The 21,941-nt window shown below is 39.1% G+C and overlaps 2 protein-coding genes across 2 annotated transcripts in view; both read left to right on the forward strand.

Annotated features, from left to right (window-relative positions):
* The first annotated feature begins 575 nt into the window (after window positions 1–575).
* Window positions 576–10,147, forward strand: LOC310936597 (pituitary tumor-transforming gene 1 protein-interacting protein). The gene is made up of 7 exons (XM_083900675.1): window positions 576–833; window positions 1,021–1,067; window positions 1,923–2,031; window positions 4,134–4,242; window positions 4,753–4,818; window positions 8,573–8,619; window positions 9,675–10,147. Exons 1-7 carry the CDS (start codon window positions 710–712, stop codon window positions 9,722–9,724), a joined length of 552 nt encoding a protein of 183 aa, XP_083756801.1. The 5' UTR covers window positions 576–709; the 3' UTR covers window positions 9,725–10,147.
* Window positions 10,148–13,575: 3,428 nt separating this feature from the next.
* cdk14 (cyclin dependent kinase 14) overlaps window positions 13,576–21,941 on the forward strand; it is a gene marked incomplete at both ends in the record, with an annotated part of 117,760 nt that continues 109,394 nt past the window's right edge. The window contains 2 exons of the mRNA XM_083894614.1: window positions 13,576–13,669; window positions 19,301–19,332. Of these exons, the coding sequence (XP_083750740.1) occupies window positions 13,576–13,669; window positions 19,301–19,332 (126 nt within the window). The remainder of the gene's footprint in view (window positions 13,670–19,300; window positions 19,333–21,941) is intronic.

Here is a 21,941-nt window from a genome sequence, read left to right on the forward strand (position 1 = left end):
TGCATCAAGCAGTGCATCAAAAATGCTGTCATGGTTGATGAAATGTTTGTGTAAGTATTTAACAACAAAACTGTTTAGAAACTAGGGCTGCAACCCCAAAAAATGTGGATCTGTTTCCCAAATCTGGAAATGATGGTTCTCAAATGTCTTGTTTTGTCCGCAAGGCAAAAAGGGTTAATTTTTAATAATTTATTTGTTATATGGAGCAAAGAAACCAGAGCATAGTCATATTAAGAGGCTAAACATTTTAATTTTAATTTCAAAAAGAACAAAAAACAACAACACTCAAACTGATAATTGCTGCAGCCACATTCGAATTGTGCTACTATTAATGTTGTTGTAGAATAAAATAATATTGTTATTATATATTATAAAATATATTGCAAAATGTATGTCAATAAAAGAGAAAGTTACAAATGACAGACAACTATGCGTGCAGATTGTGGTTAGGCTGCAAGGGCGGTATATTGTATTTTTCATAAAATCTCTTAACCCCGTCCCCCCGGAGTGCCGAAGCTTGACGAAACACGCGAACCCATTGACACCCAGGAAGTAGAGCTAGGGAAAACAGAAGCAGCGTCGGAGTAACAGCTGAGTTTCGAGAGACAGTAACAACTGTGTTCTCCTGACGAGAACACGCAGTCTGTGTTTTTGTTGTTGTTGTTTTTTTTGTTTAGCTCACGAGCTGTTTTCCTGTGCAATTCATAACATGTTTTCCACAAGCGGGAGAAAAACGGCGTCCTCCTCGCAGTGTTTTGCTGCCGTTGTGCTGCTTGTTAGCATCGTTAGCCTGGGGGAATGTCAACCAACTCCATCACCACAACCGCCTACCCGTAAGTTACTTCAATAATAGTGCAGAAAAATTAGCGACACTGTGATGTTTAACTTCATAACTACGGTTTTACGTGGTTATGAACGGCTTCAACAACACAGGGTTAATTCCTAAGTGAAATAGTGTAACTATTCGTGATACGTCAGTTCAATGGCGTAGTTAAGTTTCTGTTTATCGCTCTTCCCCAGCTTGCTCCGCCTACAAGAACTGTGACACTTGTGCTCCAAATGCTAAGGTAAGATGATTATCAGTAGTAATGCAGTGATTGATAGTACCAGACCTTTGGCCAAAATCTGGTCTGGTCAAATTATTATGTATTTCCTCGTTTGTCTGCACTTTAACCCCCCAACACAATCAAACACACCATGTTTATTATTCGCCAGTAGGGCTGGGCAATAAATCATGTTCATTTTTATTTTTTTTATTTTACCTAAGTTTAAAACCCATTCTCAATGACGACCTGGGCAAGAGGCAGTACACATAAACAGCACAAACGACAAGAAGAGAAACATCAACAAAATGCAATAGAGATTTTTGTCCATAGGGACATGATAGAGTCACATAGTTTCTGTAAGCACATTCCAACCTTGCCATATTTTACTGAGATCTGGTGGCTGTTGTGGTTATTTGAATGCAGGAAACTCATTTCATTTTTTAACAAACTGGTTTGTCAAGAGAGTTTAGTTCTTCCACTAAAACATTGCAGCCCTTCCCTAATCCCGATAGAAAAAAAAAAACACCCACGGCATGGACACAATCAAATCACCACAAATTGATTGCTCCATAGATATTGAATGTCAGTAACATATGTACTTGAAACTAATACAATACAAGCATGCTACATGTAAAAGGCCTTTGTGAAAGTGAACAATTATTTATGCACAACTGCCAAAGTCATGCACCTTATTTTTAATTGACAGCTGTGGGGGTGGATAGATCTTTTCAGATTGTGACTCCTCTCAGAATATTTCTTGAGTAACGCAACATCTTCTTTCTTTTTACCATTACATTTAAAACAAAGAAAGCCAACAGGAAGCTGGAGAATCCATTTCAGTCAGTGTGTTGATTGATATTTGTGTTTCATCTTCAGTGTCTGTGGTGCTTCTCAACCAACAACTGCACAGACTATCCAGTGAGCTGGCTGCTTCCCCCAGCTTCACTGTGCCCGTTGGCCCAGGCTCGTTGGGGAGTGTGTTGGTGTGAGTTGATACATTTGTTTACTTTGTTACAAAAGTAATAATAATAATAATAATAATGCATTATATTTAAGGCGCCTTTGAAGACACTCAAGGTCGCCGAAAAGTGTCAGCTTTCCTTTTTAAACAAAAACAAATTCTCAGCACATCATGTGACAGTCGCTGTTAGAGACAATAGGATCCAAAACATTTCTTTAAACAGGCAGTGAAAAGACGTGTGCCCTACAGGTAAAGTAAACATAGTTTATTGGTCTTTCCTGTAAAAGGGAAGTCAACTTGGGAACTTGTTAAAAGTTGTGACGGTTGTGGCTGTTATTGTGAGGCTAAGTGTGTAAGATATAATAAGATAATTGATAGTAAGAGAGGATTATTGTTTTTAAACATGTTACATTTTCTTATTCTTATAATAATTATTATTATTATTATTATCATTCTTGAGGGAATTTGAGTTGTGTCACAACTTTAAACTTTTGTAGTACAGATCAGAATCAAGGCTGACATGACTTTTTTTTTCTAGAACACAAGTGAAGTAGAAATTAGGAAAATTAACCCTAGGATGAAAAGCCAGTTTCACAGTAAATATCACAGCTCCTGTTGTTGGATACTGGAAAAGTGTCTTAGAGATTTACTGTTGGACTGAAAGACTCTGTATATCAGGGGTGTCAAACTCAAATACAGAGTGGGCCAAAATTTAAAACTGAACAAAGCCGCGGGCCAAGGTTGAACAAATTAACCTTTTAATAGGGACCCAAACAAGTTTTGCATTGAATATTGAACTAGCAAGGCTTATATAACTTTATAGTGACATGCAAAATCGAGTTTCAAATAATAATAATAATAATAAAAAAATATCAATGGCATATCAAATAAAATTTAAATAAAAATTGAATGCACCCTAAATACAGGATAAGCGGTAGATAATGGATGGATAAAAATTGAATGCCTATTTCTATTTGCAGCCTTCTGAGGTAAATATCAAAATAAACTTTTTCCACAGGCTAATAATAAATTTGAAAATAAAATGACAATAATGAATGAATCAAACATTCAACCCTTGAAGTAGCAAGAGAAAGTGCATGAATAAAACGTTCATTATTGCTCAGTTTGCTACACTGATTTGCTTTAACACTGAATATGGAACAAGCAACGCTTATATAACTTAATAGTGCAAAATCAACTTTCAAAAAACAAACGAAAAAACATCAATGGCATATTAAATAAAATTTAAATAAAAAATTGAATGCCTCTTTTCTATTTGCAGCCTTCTGAGGTAAATATCAACATCATGGTGCCGCTGTATAATACCGGCGGGCCAGCTCTAATGTTAATTTGATATTGCCTCAAGGGCCAAATGAAATTACACGGCGGGCCAAATTTGGCCCGCGGGCCAGAGTTTGACACCCATGCTGTATATAATTCATTATTTTACTGAAAACAGTCTTTATGTTTAAATTATTAATCATGGATATCAGTGATTTTTTTTTTTTTTTTACGTGCCATGTACTCCAAATGACTATATTTTTAGTCTGTGGTACAGGGCATAATTCTATCTACTTTTGAATAAACAACACATAGAAAATTACAAAATTATTATTCCATTTAAGTTAGGCAAAGCTTGTCTTTTAAGTTGGATAACAATCCTGAGACTGCAGAGGCCTCAGGCACAGTATAAAAAATTGTCACACCTCTAATGCAAACAAAGCACATATATACATATCATCATATGCCTGTTTTGTGTCACTGTGATAACTTTTTCACTGCTAATAGTTCACATAATGTTGTCAAGGACATGGCAAAAATGGTCATTGGTTATTTAAACATGTAGGAAATAAGTGGCTTTCACTGAATGTAGAGTTGAATTAAAATGTGGTTACTTGCAGTGAGGAGTCAGCAGGTGGCACCATTGCATAACAAGTTAAATGTAAAACATGTAAGAGGGAGCAGAAGTAAGGGAAATACTATTATTATTATTATTATTATTATTATTATTATTATTAATAATAATATTATTAGAATAAAGGTCATTGTCAGTGCTTATTGGAATAAATATTAAATGCACTATAAATAAATTATAAAGTGATCACTTTCCTTCTTGTTTGATTCAGTGAACTTTGAAGCCTTCATCATTACCTTGGGTGTGATCGGTGGAATTATCCTGATCAGCATTGTCATATGTTGCTGCTGCTGCTGCTGCTGCAAGAAGAGCCACACAGTGTAAGATGACATGACAAACCAACTCCATTTCATTACTTCTGCACTATTATCTACTTATTTATTTATTTATTTATTTATTTTTTGACATAAGTAAATCTTCCATGAACTACTAGTCTTTGTAGCGTGTCTCACTTTTGATTATGTTAACTGACTCACTGCTGTGGTCCACAAAATATCTGAAATCTTTGAAAAATGACTTCATCACATTTTCCATTTTATCCACAAACCAAAGATATTCAGTTTACTGTCAGGAGCAAACAAACCAGAACATATTAATTTTTAAAAACTGATTGACGATTAAAACAGTTGTTGATTAATTTAGTGATCAGTTACCACTGATTCATTGCTGCAGCCCTAATAGCATGTCACACACTGGAAAAAAATATCCCTCAAGTCCATTTTCCAGTATTTACATTTCTGTTATTTGTTCCATTGAGTTAAGTGTGATTGTTATGTGGTTCTATACACCTACGAAAGTAGTGATTGTGAAACTTTCTTCATTATTTCAAGGCGTGACAGAGATGAGGAGAGATATGCCAGGAAGAGAGAGGAGATCAAACAACGCTCTGAAGAGCGGTAAGAACTTAAGAGAAAAAACACCCTGAAGCGGCACTAATAAATTCTAAGTGTTTAACACCTTCACATGCATGACTGATGGTAGTGTCTGTAACTAATTACTGTTGAAGTTAGATGCCGCGGTGTTTAATCAGTGTCAAAACTTTCTTTATCATACTATTTTTAGTGACTTGATCTGATGCTGCACAAATACATTTGAATTAATTATTGGCAACTCAAAAACAACAGTAAAGGCACCACTATTATCTGTTTGTATGGCTGCGAATACGAAGAGCAATCATGTTTTATTCATTTTGGTGATTATGGGTTAGGGTTTTACGCAAATAAGTCCAACAGTGATTGACTAAAATAAGCACATAATTCGAGGAGTATATCAATATATCAGGTAATATGGCACAAAATAACTGAACATCAACTCTTTGCCACTCAAAGTGTTGGGTGTTTCTACCTCCTCATGATATCCCAACTCAACACATAAGGGATTTCCTGCCCCAGAAGAGTTCAACATGGTCCCAAACAAAAGGGCCAGTTGTAGATTCATGATCTCAGCAACTGGTGTTTAACACCATGTCCCCGAGGAGGGGCTTAGTTTTCCCCTGCTTGCATCTCACAATACCAATTGAATTAGCAAGGCTGGGCAGCTGCTCTTTGGCAACGTGGTCAGAAATAGAGTGTGCTGCATCCTGTAGAGCATTACACACTGTCAAAAGAACCAGTGTGATATTCATTGAATCTTGCAGTTGGTAGACTTGGAAATCCCTCCTCGTTCTAGTCTCCATAAATGTTTCAGCTTCATCTTTCTATTCGGTGCCTGTGTTCCCAGAGCACTCAGCCTTAGATGATGTGTTGGTAAACGGTGCAGTCGTGCAGAAATATTGACAGTAACTGTTTTATCATCATCACTTGCACTGCCGGGAACATCGTTGAGTCCCAGTTCTTTCTCTGTCCGCTCACTCACTCACTCGCTCTGCGTGTGTGAGAGAGCCTGCAAGAATTCTTTCCAACCTCTATGAGCTTTTCTGTCATGTGCCACAGAATCCAGTCAGGGTTTCCTGCGGTGAGCACGATCAAATCTCCACAGTCAGAATTAGTGCAGTGACCTACATAGATGCGGTCTGTGCTGTGAACAGGACATTCTTAGTGGAAAGAGTGGACCCATCTTTGAAGATATTAGTGGATGTAGACACCTCAAAGTCCATAGCCATCTCACAGCACTGAGCCTGAGCTCAGCTGGATGACTAGAATCAACATCAACTGCCATAAAATGATATCAAACTTTTTTGATGGACGGTACATAAAAATATTTGTAGTCTTTTGGTCTGGAAAGTAAGAATCTATAAGAAAATTAACTTTTTTTTGTATAACATCGGTAAACTTGAGGAGTTTGTGGTCTCCATCACTAGTTTCAGGTCTTTTTCAATCCTGCATGATTACCAAATTTGTAAAGTATGGTCCCATTTAGACTCACATAGACCATAATCCAGGGGATGTACTGGGATTGCTCCATTGTGGCTGGTCGCAGGTATACTGTAGGTGGATGTGCACAGACTGAGCTCTCATTCAGATGCTACCCTGCTCTTCCAAATATGGCCACCTCTGGTTATGTTAACACAATTTCATCGTAATTCTCTCCCCATTTCTCCAGCTGTTGCCTCAGGTAAACTTCCCATGTGCCTCTTTGTGATTTCTTTAAGGGATGATGTCTCATTGTTAGGAGGCCTGAGCAGGACCACAATAAAGCAGAATTTACAGACAGGCAGGGTGTTTAATAAGAAGTATGTGTATGCGTCATACACGGTCAGAATGTTTTCACAGTAAAGCTGGATCTGATTTTATGAAACTTCTCACAGAAGAAGAGAGTATGAGATGCAGAAGTGTCTGAGTGTATTGAGAATGTTAGAAATGTTGCATGTTAGAAAAGATTTCATTCCCTCCTTGCTCTTTCTTGTCACTTATCATCCGTCTTCTCTACACTTGTTGAATGGAGTCATATATTAATGCGGAGGGCGTATGGACATGTCATGTCAATTAGCTGCATACCAGACCCCGCAGCAGGGCGGGGGGGACAGATGGCAGACAGAGAGAGCTCAGCAGCCCTGATTTGTCACAGATCACTACCTGGCAATAAAACACTGACTGATTTACACTGAGTGTTTGTGAAGAGATGAAGTGAAATGACGCCCCTGAAGGTCCGGGGTTTCAAACCTCCACCCAAACTTTTGTTAGCCTTCAGAAAGTTTGGGTGTCGAACAAAAGGCCAAGGCTGATGGTCTCCCAGAGCAATGCGGCAGTTGGATTTCTACAATGTTGTTCAGGATTTTTAGAAAAGCTGTTTGGTTTTTCCTGTCAGATCTGCAATGAGTTAAAGATGAATGAATACATAATATATTTATTGTCTGCTTCTAATACTCTCTCTTAGTCTTTCGTTTTTAAATCCTTTGTCCTTCATATTGTTGTCTTATTATGACAGACAGAGCTGGATGATGCAGTTATTGATATTATAATATGAGGCCATATATCAATATGAGGTTTTTGTAATATTGTACCCTTGTAGCCTATTGTTGTCTGCTCTTGGTCTCAATGCTATACATTATAGAACCGTTTAAAGGCTGTTCTTGTCGAATGGTTTAGTGAAGTTTTCCTCCCAGCACTTTCTCTTTTACTTTTAGCAGCTGACAGGCAGGGGCATGTTAGTTTGTTTTAAATAGAGGGCAGACTGGAGGGGCATGGTGTGGGTCGGTTGCCTGTCATCGCTCTAGCTTTTCCAGATTTATCGATCCCAGATTGTCCTGACACTGCTAATTAAGGTCAGTGTGACAGTGGAACAGTAGGTTAAATTCACCTTTTATGTCAAGTGAAAGTGAGTGGTTTACTTAAACGTCGTCCTTTTGAAGCCCCGGTGAACTAAAAAATGACATGCTCTCAGTTTTAACCCCATATCCCCCACGTCAACGGTCTTTAATTTGCTAATTATATGTCATAACATTTGTATCTCATTGAAATGCACTGCTGCCTTTTGTATATTGGCTTGATCGTCCTCACTCCATAAACAATTGATTATATTATTGATCATGGTCAGCATCTTTCTCTGTTTCATCCTGGACAAAACCACCAGTTACATTCACAGAAGAGAAGCCGAAGATGGTGGTGAGAATTATGAGAATTAGAATCAGTTATTTTTGCACACACCAATTAGTGATAGTGAATTTGATCTCTGTATTTAACCCATCCTTTTTTTTTTTACACCAGTAATGTACACACTCGGGGTTTGAACCCCAGGAACCCTCCGGTTACAAGTCCAATTCCTTTACCCTAGGCCATGGGCTGCCAAGTCCTTGATAACAGAGAGCAGTCTGCCCTCATGGTTTTGTGTGTTAAGCTGACAGTTAGTATCCATGCTACCACAGGTCTATAGTGCATATTCAGTGCTTTTGGCTACTGTAAACTGTCAATCGATATCCCTGACACTTTTTTCCCCCACTGCTTTGTGTCAGCGCACACACACACACACACACATAAATATGCACAATCAAACAGAGCTCTGGCATCAGCTTTATGGGGATTTTATAAAGCTTACAGAGGGTCAGTGAGGTATAACTGTGGTGCAGAGGTTAGTTGGACAATTTACGTGAGATTGAAAAATCTATACCTTACAAACGTTGTCTGCTTACACAAAACCATTGAAGCGAAAGCTTTCACTGATCTGTGGGATAATAATACGTCTTCTATCATCCTCTGTTTATTTTTTTTCCAGGAGGGACGAGAGGAAGACTCGGCATGATGAGATCCGCAAGAAGTATGGTATGTATGAACCTCTGGGTTAGATCAAGTTCCATTACCATATAAACTCCCTTTCAAGCTCTTTAATGATAGTCAGACGGACTTGGTGCACATCTCTCACTGTGATATATGAAGCTGTTGTATTTGAGTTGATCAGGAAGCCTAACACAGTTGAGGATGTACTGCCTCTCCTCTCTCTTCTTGTCATGTCAGCTTTGTCTCAGATGCATGTTGATTCGGCTTTTAAATTTCCTTTTTTTTTTTTTTTTCGCCAGGACATTCTCATTGACTTTCATTTCCCTGTGCAGCGCTTGAAATGTTTTATTCAGCAGTTAAATGCCTGAGCGAGGCAACTCGGGTCATGTCAAGGATAACTCCTGTCTGTTCAATTCAGTTTAAGCATAATGTCAATTTAAATGTCATTTATCATATGTTGGTGTCAAATGTATGCCCCCCCCCACACTGAAACAGCAGCACTCGTATTTGAATTTTTACAACGAACCCTGTTATAGGAGCCTTTACTATACAGTGTATCATGAATACTTAAATGTTTTAGTACTTATTGTGGTAGTCTTTTTGGCACCCTACCAATACCAAATGAGGTTTCATTACAGATTGATTAATGCTTCTGAGGGAAAGTTGGAAAAAAAAACAGGTAGTTGTGGTTTTTAAGCAGAAAATTGCAAAGGCATGTTAAAGTTGCAGTAGGTAGGATTGTGTTCTGTTTGTTGTTGAGCCATTGTAAGCATTTAAATCAGAGTTAAGTGTCATAATTACTTTGATCAAGATAACTGTATGATTAAAAGTGTCATATCACCATAGGCCCTACGCCCTAGAGGGTAATTCATCAAGTTGTTTTTATATGGAGTTTAATAATAAAATGTTATCACATTTATTCCTAATCATTCAGGTTAGAACAAATAATTGCTATGAATCTTTTGATATTGTTATGCGTGTAAGTTATTTTTTTCCCCTCTGAAAGACATGGAAACTGTAGTAAATCTAAGCAGAAGAACTCCACACATGATGTCCATGTTGTCACTCTCTCTTCCCTCTGTGTCGCCCCGTGTGTGCAGGTCTGATCGGTGACTCGGACCACCCATACAGCAAGTTTGAGAACGACTAGGACAGCCGGAGAAGTTTCCATATGCAAGCAGCGTCTGCGGCCTAGAGTGATGACCCCCCCCTCTCTTTTTCTCACACATAAACCACACACAAAAAAACACCACAGAGTGCAGTACACAATGATTCACTTTCCTACACAAATCGACATTTTACATTATGACTTTGATGGACGAAGATTTTATTTCACCTTGTGATGCTTGGTAATGAAAATTGTGTTGTGCTTTGGGTGGATTTTGAAGCTTGTTCTTAAATTGTTTTTGTGTGTCATGAGACTCCTTTTCACTCGTTTTAGTATAATTTCATACCACTCTTTTCACTTAATTCATACAGTATTGTTGTTTTTTTTTGTTGTTTTTTTTTAAATCCACACCAATTATTGTTTTCCTAAATGTGTTTTGACACATTAAATAAAAAAAAAACCCTCTTTTAACATTGAGGTTTTGTTCATCTATCGATAAAACCTGGTGTTTTCTGGTGATCTGCAGAGCCGTGAAAGGTTTCTGTGCAGTGACATTTGTGGGGTTAAAAAAAGGGTTCATACAGACCTTAGTCCCTGTGTCGTTTCCTGTGGTTTCTGTGGAAAGTTTTGCAGTGGAAACAGCTGAGGTGGTGAATCTTCTGACTTTAAATAATAAAGATGAGGGTTTGTGTGGTCATGAAAACTTGGACAAATTCTGGAATTTCAAAACGGACTTTTTCTGGCTGGAAATATATAACTGTGTGTTTAAACTGTACATGGGTAAACGCTGAATTTCACCTGGTTGACTAGCTGTCATTGGCTTTGCCTCAAAGATGTGTGATAACTCTGAAAGGTCTTTGTCCTTGTCATGATTGCTGCTATGTGTAACTCTTGCTCTTCATTTTCCTTACACTGTCGAAATATCCAGTCATCTCTGTGTCACTCAGGCGTCCAATCAGGCTTTTGTGTCTGCTGTCTGCTGATGCTTTCCCTTCACCACCACCCGCCCGATTGTCCAGCTAATGTTTTGTCTCCTGTCTTTGGGGTCTGCGCTTGTCCAATGAAGATTAAAATGACAAGGTATGATCATCACTCACAACTATCACTGTTGTAAATCTAGGGTCTCGGGAGGAAACGGTGTTGCAGACTCTGACTCCATATGCATATTTGTTATTAATTTTAGATGATGTTTTGGCTCATACACCTTTATTCTTCCAGATCATAAAAATCTAAAGTCAGCACTAAGGGTAGGGGCAGAATGTGATAAAATGCTAAATAAGGTTCCCCACAGGTTTTCTGTTCTCATGTCTGTTACATGAGAACAGAAAACCTGTGGGGAAAATGATAAAAATATAAAATAAATACACTCTCTACACTATGTGGCAGTATGCAAGTTTTTTTTTAGTAGATATACTGATTAACTTTATAGATACAATTGTATAGAGAATACGTAGATATTACAGGAAACACTTTAGATAACAACCTATATAACAGTAATTGACAGTTTTCTCAAAGCATGGATTCAATAACATGTATATCAAATTCTCTAAATTCACTTTCATGGCATTTGATTTGCTCAAAACCTGTGAATTTTACTTCAAACTTCTGGAAAACATATTTATTGACGTTTTATGTATTGATGAGCTCTTTTGTGTGTCTGTTCTCCACTAATAATGTCTATCAAATGCTGTTTTTTTTGCCTGCCTCTTTGCTGCCACCACCTGGTATGCTTACTCATGTAGCAACCCCAATGCTTGATTCTCTCCAGCATCACCACATTCCCTATCCTTTTTCTTTTTAAATACAGTGTATACTATCATGTTCCACACCATGGACGACATAACTTCTCCTGTTCTTGTTCTGTTTCTGGGTAAACTGGTTAAAGTTTGTGTCAAACACAAATGCCGCATTATGATGAAAGTTTGTTTCACACTAATGGAGCTGCACATTTGTCTCACTTATCCCCGGGGTTTGTTAGAGTAATTAGGAAGAACTGTCTCTGCATTCCGCAGATGTTTTCAGACTGCGAAGGCCACATTCAAACACTGAGACGTGTCATGGTGTCTGTGAATTACCCATGTGGTCGCTGTGGTGACTGGAGAACAGACACACATGACATGCAAGGCGAGCACATGAAGACACCAGACACAATCGGAAAACACAAGCTCACAGGCTCACTGCTGCAGCATTTAGATTATTGATGCAAGATGGAGTCGCTCTGATGGCTTTAATCCCAGGCCACGCTTTTAAGCCCAAGTATAAACTATGAATTAACTGACAGAATATGATGTTGTCGTCGTCGCCGAATCGGTCACACGTTTGAATTATGTATAACTCATTTTGTTTCACACACATAATATATAACAAAAACAGAGAGGAGAGGAATCACTGGAGACTTAAAAATGACGATGGTTGAACCAAAAACAGATAAAAACTAAGGAAATAATGAGACAAAATAGACTGAATAAATAAAAGAACAGCTGGGTATTATTATGAAAAGTCTGCACTGAAGTTTTCTAGTTATTTTAAATAAATTAAAATCAAGCAAATTAGTTATTTGCATAGTTCTGGTGAAACAAGTTATTTTATTATTATTATTATTATTATTATTATTATTATTATTATTTTAGATGTATTTTACTACCTCGTGTGACCTTTTTTTAATGTCTTTATTTATTATTCCGTGCGGCACTTTGTTCCACTGTTGTTGTGTTATAAGTAAGTGCTATATAAATAAAGTTGGATTGTATTGGATTGGATAAGATAAGGTGTGACACATGACAGTAAAAAGTAAGTCAATTCCACCTCCTCAAGCTCCCATTAATCCCACCATTTATCACACAACAAGGGGACGAGTATCAATAATCTCAATAACAGATGCATGTCATAGTAAGTGAACTATACTTACTATTATTATATTATATTTCATCTTGTACGCTACTATTTTCCCCCCTGTATAACACACACACACATATATATATATATATATATATATATATTTGTGTGCATATGTATATGCATATATGTATGTATGTATGTATATACACATACCAGTAAAATATGCCATATATGTAGCCTACTGATACATGGGTAATGCACAGTGCAGTGAATGCACTTGAGATATAGATCTGTATATGTAGATATATACAGTACACTAGTGTACACTGTATATGGTGCTTGGATGTGGAGGAATGCTTATGGAGCTCGTGTTGGGGAATACCTCTCCCTGGGTCTTGCAGAGGGCAGCAATATCAGGCAAGACCTCAGCCAAGAGGAAGAAAAAATATACATATTCCTCCTCCTGCAACAAACTCCAGAGGCGGTGCTGGGTCTTTGACGGTCAGTCTGAGGAGCGAATAGGAACGAACATCTTCTCAAAATTCCTCCAATCCGCATTCTGGGCGGAGTCTGGGGGCTCGAAACCAGAGAGAGAAATCCCAAAAATGACATCTCGGTTGCGGTGGAGCAGGGGTCGACTGAGACTCTGAGGAAGAGAAAGAAAGAAAGAAGTGAAAGCTGGGTTTCATCTGTCGTGGAGCAGAACCCACCCAAAGACGCACCAAGACAGGCAGGCGCGGAGGGGCATTACGCACGGTTTCCATTTGGATGCTTCTGCTCGAGCGCGTACTTTTATTGTCTCCTTTGGAAATGTAGTTACATTCTTGAGAAAATCTCAAGAGGACAGTTGCTGTTGGTAGTTGTCGATGAGAGGAGTGAGTGTGAGCCGTTGATCCTCCCGTTTCCTGTGTTTGCCAGCAGCGCTGCAGCTGGGCTCAAGAAGCCCCGCTGCGCTCACTGAAAACCCCGGCGGTCCTCCGTTCTCCGCGTCAGACCACATCCAGCAGCCCACTGCAAAAGTCCAGCTTCGGTGGTGAAGGGAGAAAAAAAGAAAAATGTGCGACCTGATGCCAGCCTCTCAGCCCGCGGAGAAAATCGGGAAAATGAAGAAGTTGAGGAGAACTTTGTCCGAGAGTTTCAGGAGCATTGGTGAGTATAACGGGAAAAGTCTGATTTTCCATTTTTCCTTAGCCACACTTCTCCTGCGTCTTTGTGCACGATGTTAGATGAGACATGTCTCCAGCAGCAGAATCAGCAGCAGCAGCATGAGCAGACTGTTGCTTCCCTCTCTGCTGATGTCTGGAGACTCTCACAGCCATAGGACAAAAAGCCCACAGCAACTTGGTCTGTCCATGATTCTCTGTGGTTCTTTCACAACCATCGACCTCATACAGCAACAGTTATGAGAACTGTTAGTCATGGATTTCACCGTTTTTTTTAAATTGACATTCATTTTTAATCCCAAACCCTTTATAAATTTGATATACTTGAGCTCAGTGTAGATTTAAACTAATATTTTGCTTATGCAAGGAACTCAAACTTGATATATCACTATATCATATACTATTATATATATTACTATACTTACTATTACTATATTATATTTCATCTTAATTGGCTTTACCTGTTAAATGTTACTATTATTGCAACTAAACACCAAATGCAAATTCCCAATTTTTTACAAGTTGATTCTAATCAACTGTAATTGATGACCATATATAATCTTTAATTGCATAAATGTAGACTTTACTGTAATTTAAATCTGAATAACCAAACAAATTATATTTAACATAGATATTTAAAAGGCAACTCTCTACTCTACCTGCTCAACTTTGCAGCACTGACCCTCACTGTCCATATCAATCCCCTAAACTGATCAATACACCAATGCGTCTCAGATATTACCACATTTAAGTTGACATCATCAGGATTAGTCTACAAACACTGCATTCCAGTGTCCTTTTAGCCTGTGGCTGTGTCGCTTGTACTCATTTGTACGAAAGGAAATGTCATCATTTATCAGAGCATGTGAGCTCAACTGGTTGGTGAAGCAGGTGAAACTTGTACACAGTTATTTTTCACTTAAGTAATGTTCAGTTTTTATAATACAGCTTTTTAACTGGGACATTCTATGGTGTACGCGGTGTCCTGCCTACCTAATAACGTGGCTGTTGTGGCACCTGATAAAGGTATTCTGTCACTGTAGTCCATCTGCTTCAAGGTTTGACGTGCTGTGTGTTCAGAGATGGACGTTTGCGGACCTTGGTTGTGCATGAGAATCCCAGTAGATCAGCAGGTTCTGTAATAACCAGAGCAGCCTGTCAGGCATTAACAGACATGCCATGTTAACGTCACGTTTCTTCCCCCGTTCTGATCTTCGGTTTGAACTTCAGCAGCGGTTCTTGACCTTGTCTTCATGCCTAAATGCATTGAGTTGCTACCGTGTGATTGGCTGATTTGACATCATGTGTTCACATCGGGCTGCAGCTAACGATTATTTTCACGATCGATTAATCTGTTGTATATTTTCTCTATTAATTGTTGAGCCGTAAAATGACAGAAAATGTTGAAAAATGTCAATCGGTGTTTCCCAAACCTGGAAATGAGGATGTTTCTCGTTTTGTCCACAAACCAAAATGATTCAGTTTTAATGATTTCTTTGTTACATGGACCAAAAGCAGAGAATATTCACATTTAAGAAGCTGGAAAATCAGAAAGCTGGTTTTAAATTATTGGGGAAAAAAACAAAACACTGAATCCGATTAATCGATTATCAAAAGTGTTGATTTATAATCGTTGCATCACTAGTTCACTAGTTCACTAGTGTCCATGTGATAGATTTATTTCTGTTTTCTGTTTTCTGTTTTCTCACAGCATTTGGTTGAGTGTCCATGTTTCTCTGCATGTGTGCTGGTTTTTTCCTGGGCTCTTCAGCTTCCTCAAACAGTCCAAAGCCATGAATACAAATCGGTGTAGCTGATGACCACTGAATTGAATAAAGATTTCAGGCTTTTTCTGCAACGGCTTCAATCTCCCAAAAATGTTTAAATCAGTCTACAGTCATTAAATTACTTTTTGATACATTTTTGTCTTTCACGATGGTCACTATGTCAGATTATGACATAATGACCATCGTGAAAGTGGTACAGATTCTTGCCTTGTCTTGTTTAGGGGACTGGAAACACTACAAGTATGACTAATCTGCGCAGATTCATAGGTCATTGGGGAGGCGGGGCAAGGAGTTGTCAACAACTGGGTTTTCTGAAGTTCCTCAGCTTTTTCTCGCCAACCTTTTTTCTTTTTTTTTTTGTCGTGGTAGACCCTCGAGGAGGCGTCAACGTGGCAGAGGTTATTTGGTACATCCCTCTTTCTCTTGGCCATGTTTATGTCTGTTTGTTATGCCGCGTCAGAGAGCTCCGTTATCCTATTGGTCAATGTCATGACCAAACCGCTTGAAAATCGGCATGAATTTGTATAGTCTGATCCCGGCATAAGCCTCTCACCGGCACATTTTCGTGAAAGCTATTTCCGCTTAACGAGACTCGGCTCCTGCCTTAATGAGACACAATGATGCCTTCAACTCTGGCCTCGCTTCTGATGATCTGAAGTTTCTCCTAAGGCCGTTCATCAGTCACAAGATGAGTTCAAACAAACCTCCACTGTGAACCTGTGCAACATAATGATCGGTAGATACAGCATATTATTTCCCAGTTTGACTATTACAAAGAAGATGATTGGCTTCTGGGAGGAAGAGGCAGGATAGCAGGATATTTGTTACGCTCTGCCGTCATTGGTGTTCTGTACGAACAGTTGTTACAGTTCACGATTGAATAATCTGCCTCGTGTTATATCTTCAAAGAGCTTGTTTTGTCTGACCGACAGTACAAAGTCCAAAGGTTCGGTATATGCAAAGATAAACGGTGTGAGGCTTGTAATTGTTGTTGACGAATAATTTGCCGCCCTTTTGTTTTTTGATTACTTGAGAAAATGATTGCGTTCCTTTGGCAGACATCTATCTTCTCAGGGTTGAGGTTTGAATTGGTCTGTGTGTGTGTGTGTGTGTGTGTGTGTGTGTGTGTGTGTGTGTGTGTGTGTGTGTGTGTGTGTGTGTGTGTGTGTGTGTGTGTGTGTGTGTGTGTGTGTGTGTGTGTGTGTGTGTGTGTGTGTGTGTGTGTGTGTGTGTGTGTGTGTGTGTGTGCAGGAAATGAATAGCTGGATGCAGTAAAAGATAGGAAGAAGAGTTTGGGTCGATGTTGCATGGGAAGAAAAATTGGCATTGACTTTTTTTTTGTGCCGTGCCGATGCTCATCTGCCCTCCCTATCTAAATCAACACATCTGAGCGATCGATTGGGGCTCTCGCTCTGCTCGACGGACGCTTTAACAAAGCACATTCCAGAATTACCTTTATTGTTTGTATCCTCGTTTTTGATCCGACTCGTTCCCATGGGCAGAGCTGCCTCACATGGGGCTGTCAAATTATGGCATTGTGCAGAATAATGCATTATAGATGTTTTCATTTCAATGGCTCCAAACATATTTTAGCAGCAGTTAGAGAGAGATGTCAGGTTGACATGCGAGTGTGAGCGTTGCATGTTCGGGATCAGGGAGGAAGTCCCCGAAGGATTATATGGAAATTATGGACCACCTCATCCTCTGCTTAATACATCTTTATTAAAAGTATATACAATTCTCTTGTGGCCGCACAGTGAGGGACACATTTGCTCCATTACTGACAGACTTAATAACTGTGACCGGTGTTAAAAGTCATTGTGATTCTGTGGCTTAACAAAGCCAGCAAATAATTTTGCTTCCATATTTATCTTCAAATTATCATTTCCGGCCGCAGGTGAGGTGCCCCTGAGCGAGACCATTAATCCCCGACTGCTTCCGAGGGGCTGCTGAGACACAACCTTGTCTCCTGAAAATTATGTTCCCCACACAGTTTAACTGCAGTCTGAATTGGGTTCTAGATAAGGAGCCTATTACAGGCTGCAGACATTGTCACTTGACATTGTTGTTGATTTATAATTATACACTCCACGGTCCCTTTATTTGGTATTAAGTGTTTAATCGCTTGTTTTAACTGCAATTAGCCAATAAAATCATCAGTGCATTTAGGCATGTTGACATCAAACGAGCGTCAGAATGAAGAATAAAGCCGTTTTACGTATTTCAGGAGCTTTAGTGTTTACAGAGAATGGTCCAAAACAAAGACGGTGTCCATTGAGCAGGGCGACAGTGCCTTGTTGATGTCACAATCTGGATATGCGGTTGAACTTGGGTGAAGTACTGTACAGTAGTTCATACTAAAACAATCCATTGACTTTAAATTCTGCAGCCTACAAGCGCTTCAGACTATGTGAAGTAATTAGTTCATGTCCAGCAGAGGGCCCTTGGCCTTCATCATGACCTCTTTGATGGGCTGTTTTGCAGTTACCATACAATACCATATATTATAGCAGTATGTGGAAGCATTTCTGGTTCTATACCATAGATTGCAAAGTAGCAACTGCGTAGAGTGTCGTGTAACATTCGTTCAAGTATGATTTTTTTGGGAAACGGGACACCCTTGAGGCAACAGTAGCTTGCAACTAAGAAAGCACTTTCTTTGTTACCTTTGTCAAGAAGGTGTACGTTGCAGTAAGATTTTTCTCTCCTTCTGCAATACTACAAAAAAATGTAATTTGTAGGAGGTGTGGGACTTGACCTGAAAACATGATACATTTGTAGCATAAGCAGATGTAGAGATAGAGGATTATCTCACAAGGCCAAAGACCTCTGTGACAGCTCCGCTGCTTGATGTTATGCTCACTCTGTCCTTGGGATCCGCGGCAGTTTTGACCCTCAGTCCAGTCCACACAAAGGGGATCATTTTCATGAATGTACTAAGATAGCAGACTTGGTAGTGTTTCACACTGAATGGAAAACACAATTTAATAGAAAAGAAAGGCTGGATTTCCGCTCGCATCCAAGTTATTTTGATGTCTGTCTATCTATCGTGACCTCAGGAACATATTTTGGTCTAGGACTATATAAATGCCGTGGTGATAAACTGACGGACACTGCAGCAAAACATCAGTTGTACAGACAAAGATTGTGTTGCTGAGACTGAACAAAATCCTCCACCACACGTCCTGGTCATGTTTTACTGTATCTTCCTTAGAGGCAATCACAAAGTACCTCATGACACGATACATTAATATATTGCAGGACAACCGTATAGCGATACATCACGATATCTGTAAAGAAAACAAAACGTCTGTGAAAAGTTAAAAGTGCAGGATTTCTGTATTTATTCACAACATGGAGAACAATGTGCATAAAATCTATGTATTGAATGTGGATGGAGCATCTCTTAACGTAGCTGTTATACCGCTGTAAACTCCCTCTTTGTTCAGCCAGGTAACTTCCACCCAGGTTTCACACAGTTGCCGCGACCGATACTTTAAAGCGCCTTAATCTGTGCGATATTCGCACTGGCGTATCGATTATCGTACTGCACGAGGAAGGACAATTTCAAAAACATGTATGATATGTTGTGCATTGTAGAATATTTCCCTCCATGCAAAAACCTGCTCTCTGGTCTAATTAGGCTCCATTTGAATCATGGAGAAAGTTGAAAGCATTGACCAGTGCCCTCTTCACCAGGGGCACAGGAATAATGTGGTGTAACGTGTGGTTCAGCATCTCAGGGTCAGACTTTGTATTCTGTGAAGGACAGACTTCAGTGATGACATGTGTTTGATGATCTCTCTCTCTCTTCTTTTTTTTTTTTGCAGCTTTCAAGAAGGAGGACAGTGGCTTTGATGAGGTACGTCCAACACAAGTGAATTTTACTGGGCAGGTGACATCACTGGTTCATGTTCAGGTGTTCTACACTCACAGTATCAGATGGTGCATCTTCCACCGTGATTATTCATCAGGGTCTTGTTGGCCACATGTTGTCATAACCGTCTTTGCTGCATTGATTTTTTTTTTTTTTTTTGATGTGGATGTCGCTGTAGCTCAGCGCATATGGTATGTAATATATTCATGCGTGGAGTGTAGTGGTTTTCCCTCTCATCTGAGAGACACTATCACAGGGCTTCTCTGCTCAGCCAAATGAGACATCAGCACACTCCGTCGGAATGAGTGCAACAAGGGTTCAAAAAGTGTCTCTCGTTCCACACACTGTCCTTAAGTGATAATTGCCCAATTCTACTTTTTACATATTTATTGCACATTTGTGTTTATTGCTCTCTTTGAGCAGCTGAAGTGTTCTGGCGGATCAGAGTCTCCCATATTCTCTGCAGTGAAATGCAGAGCGACTCCCCTGACTCATTCTGAGTGTAATGTGTTATTCAAATGAAATGGATGGTGTATTATGTAAAGCAGCCAGATGGACATAGTATTAAAAAAAAATTTTTTTTTAGGCATAACTGAATTCCTCCTGAATTCATGTGTTTTTCATTGGAAATCATTTGCATCCACGGTGTGGAGATTTTTCAAAAGTGGAAACTTTCCATGGGGATTAACTGGAATGTATGGGAATTAAAGGGAATTAACAGGAATAAATTGGAATTTATTTATTTATTTATTTTAAATTGACGTAAATATAGTTGGTAATTAATGCATTGTAGCATAATCTTGGCTAAAACAATCAGATTTGATGCAAATACACTAATTTCCCTACATGCACTGTGAATTCCTCCATCACATGACATGGATGTATTAAAAGAACTAGATAAAGCACCTCCCCCCTTTGTTTGCAAATATTTTTTCCAGTGGACACTCTTGGTACTGCAACAAAAAAATACTCACACGGCCCAAAAAGCAATTTCCCCATAGACCACAACTGTAAAATCGACGACTGTAAACCTGTTCTGAGGACACCTGGAGACATTTATAGAGCTTTATATTATATATATATTTTTTTTAGTCATAGAGTCTTTTTTGTGAAACCTTCCTGGAGGCAGTTTCAGTTTCTGGGAATTTTCCACCCCTTTGTAACCCTAATTTACCCTAATTTTTTTAAGTGAAAAATGACTCTTAGTCTGCTGACTTTTACCATCGAAGCTACATTTGTACCGTTTTACTAATGCAAAATCCAGAGTTGAACAACTAATTCAGACCTGTTTGCTGACATTAAAGTTTGAAAGTTAAATCATCTTTGCATTACATAAGCAACAAATCTACACATTGCTATTTGCTAACTGTGACATTGACATGTAATATTTATTCATTAACCCTTTATAATTTCATCTTTAAACATTTCAGTAGGATGATGGACTGATATTTACCAATAATTAATATTTTTCTTGTGGTTTTATCTTGAACCTGGTGAACCATCACATGGCTCCAGTGCGAGGTGAAGGAAAAGCCGCTGTCTTAGAATGAAATCAAGTAACTACAGAGTAATAGCTTTCACCGTTCCGCGTGAAACCGGATTCTTTGTTTCAGCTCCAACTGATTTCTTGTGTCAATTATTCATCATGACTGGAGCAGAAAGTGTTTGCTCTTGTACTGCAACCTCAGCTTTAGTGTGAAGGTGTTGATGGGGCGAAGAGGAACGCTGCATTAGAAGCATCTAAGCATTTTTCTCATTTCGAGGACTTGAAATCTTTATTTCTTGTTGTGTTTTCCTTGGCCACGGGGACACGAAGCGCTCGTACATCACAGGCATCACATATGTCTGACAGTTGGGCTCCTTGTCAAGTTTCCTGTGCTAATTTATATAAGGAGATATCGTCTATGTTTTTTTTTTTATTTCAGGATGGGACTTTTGTGGTAGAACAACATGAACAAGGCCATTTCTTCCCAAGTCAGTTCCATGGGAATTAGCTCGGGCAATTTGCTATAAATGGGCCTTTCTCCGAAGGAAGAATGTAAAGAATCCGAGATGGAAAAATTCTCCTTCCTGTTCTGCAACACGATGTTTGTAGAGGAGAGTGAGTGATGGCCTTCTGTTACAGTATTTGGACGTATAGGAGTTTGATTTAAAACTGCAGGAAGTGATATCCTGTGTGAGTCTGGGGAAAGCAGGCAGAGACAGAGACCTTGTTTTCCACCGAGGGCTGTTGAGCTGATTATCATTTATCACAGCGAATAGGAAACTATGTGTCTGTTGAAACCATAAAGATGACTGATTAAACCGAGGAGCCTCAGCCAACATTCAGACAACAGCATTTCAAGCTTCTCACTGTTGTTCTCGGGCCGCGCGATTTATGTGAGTGTTGTCATCGCAATTTGTGCGTGTTATCCAAATTTAAGGGTTCTTTTCTTTGTTACAGAAGTTTATTGGTGTTAGTGAAAGGGAAACTGTATATATAAGGATCTTCTTTAGTCGGAGCTGGCCACATTTTCACTTCCCTCCGAAGCTCCGCCTCTCCCTCCGAAGGAACACGCAACGTACACGGATTCACGAGAACCGCGCCGCATCTG

Source organism: Microchirus variegatus (genome assembly GCF_963457635.1).
Source record: "Microchirus variegatus genome assembly, chromosome: 1".
Taxonomy (NCBI): Eukaryota; Metazoa; Chordata; class Actinopteri; order Pleuronectiformes; family Soleidae; genus Microchirus; species Microchirus variegatus.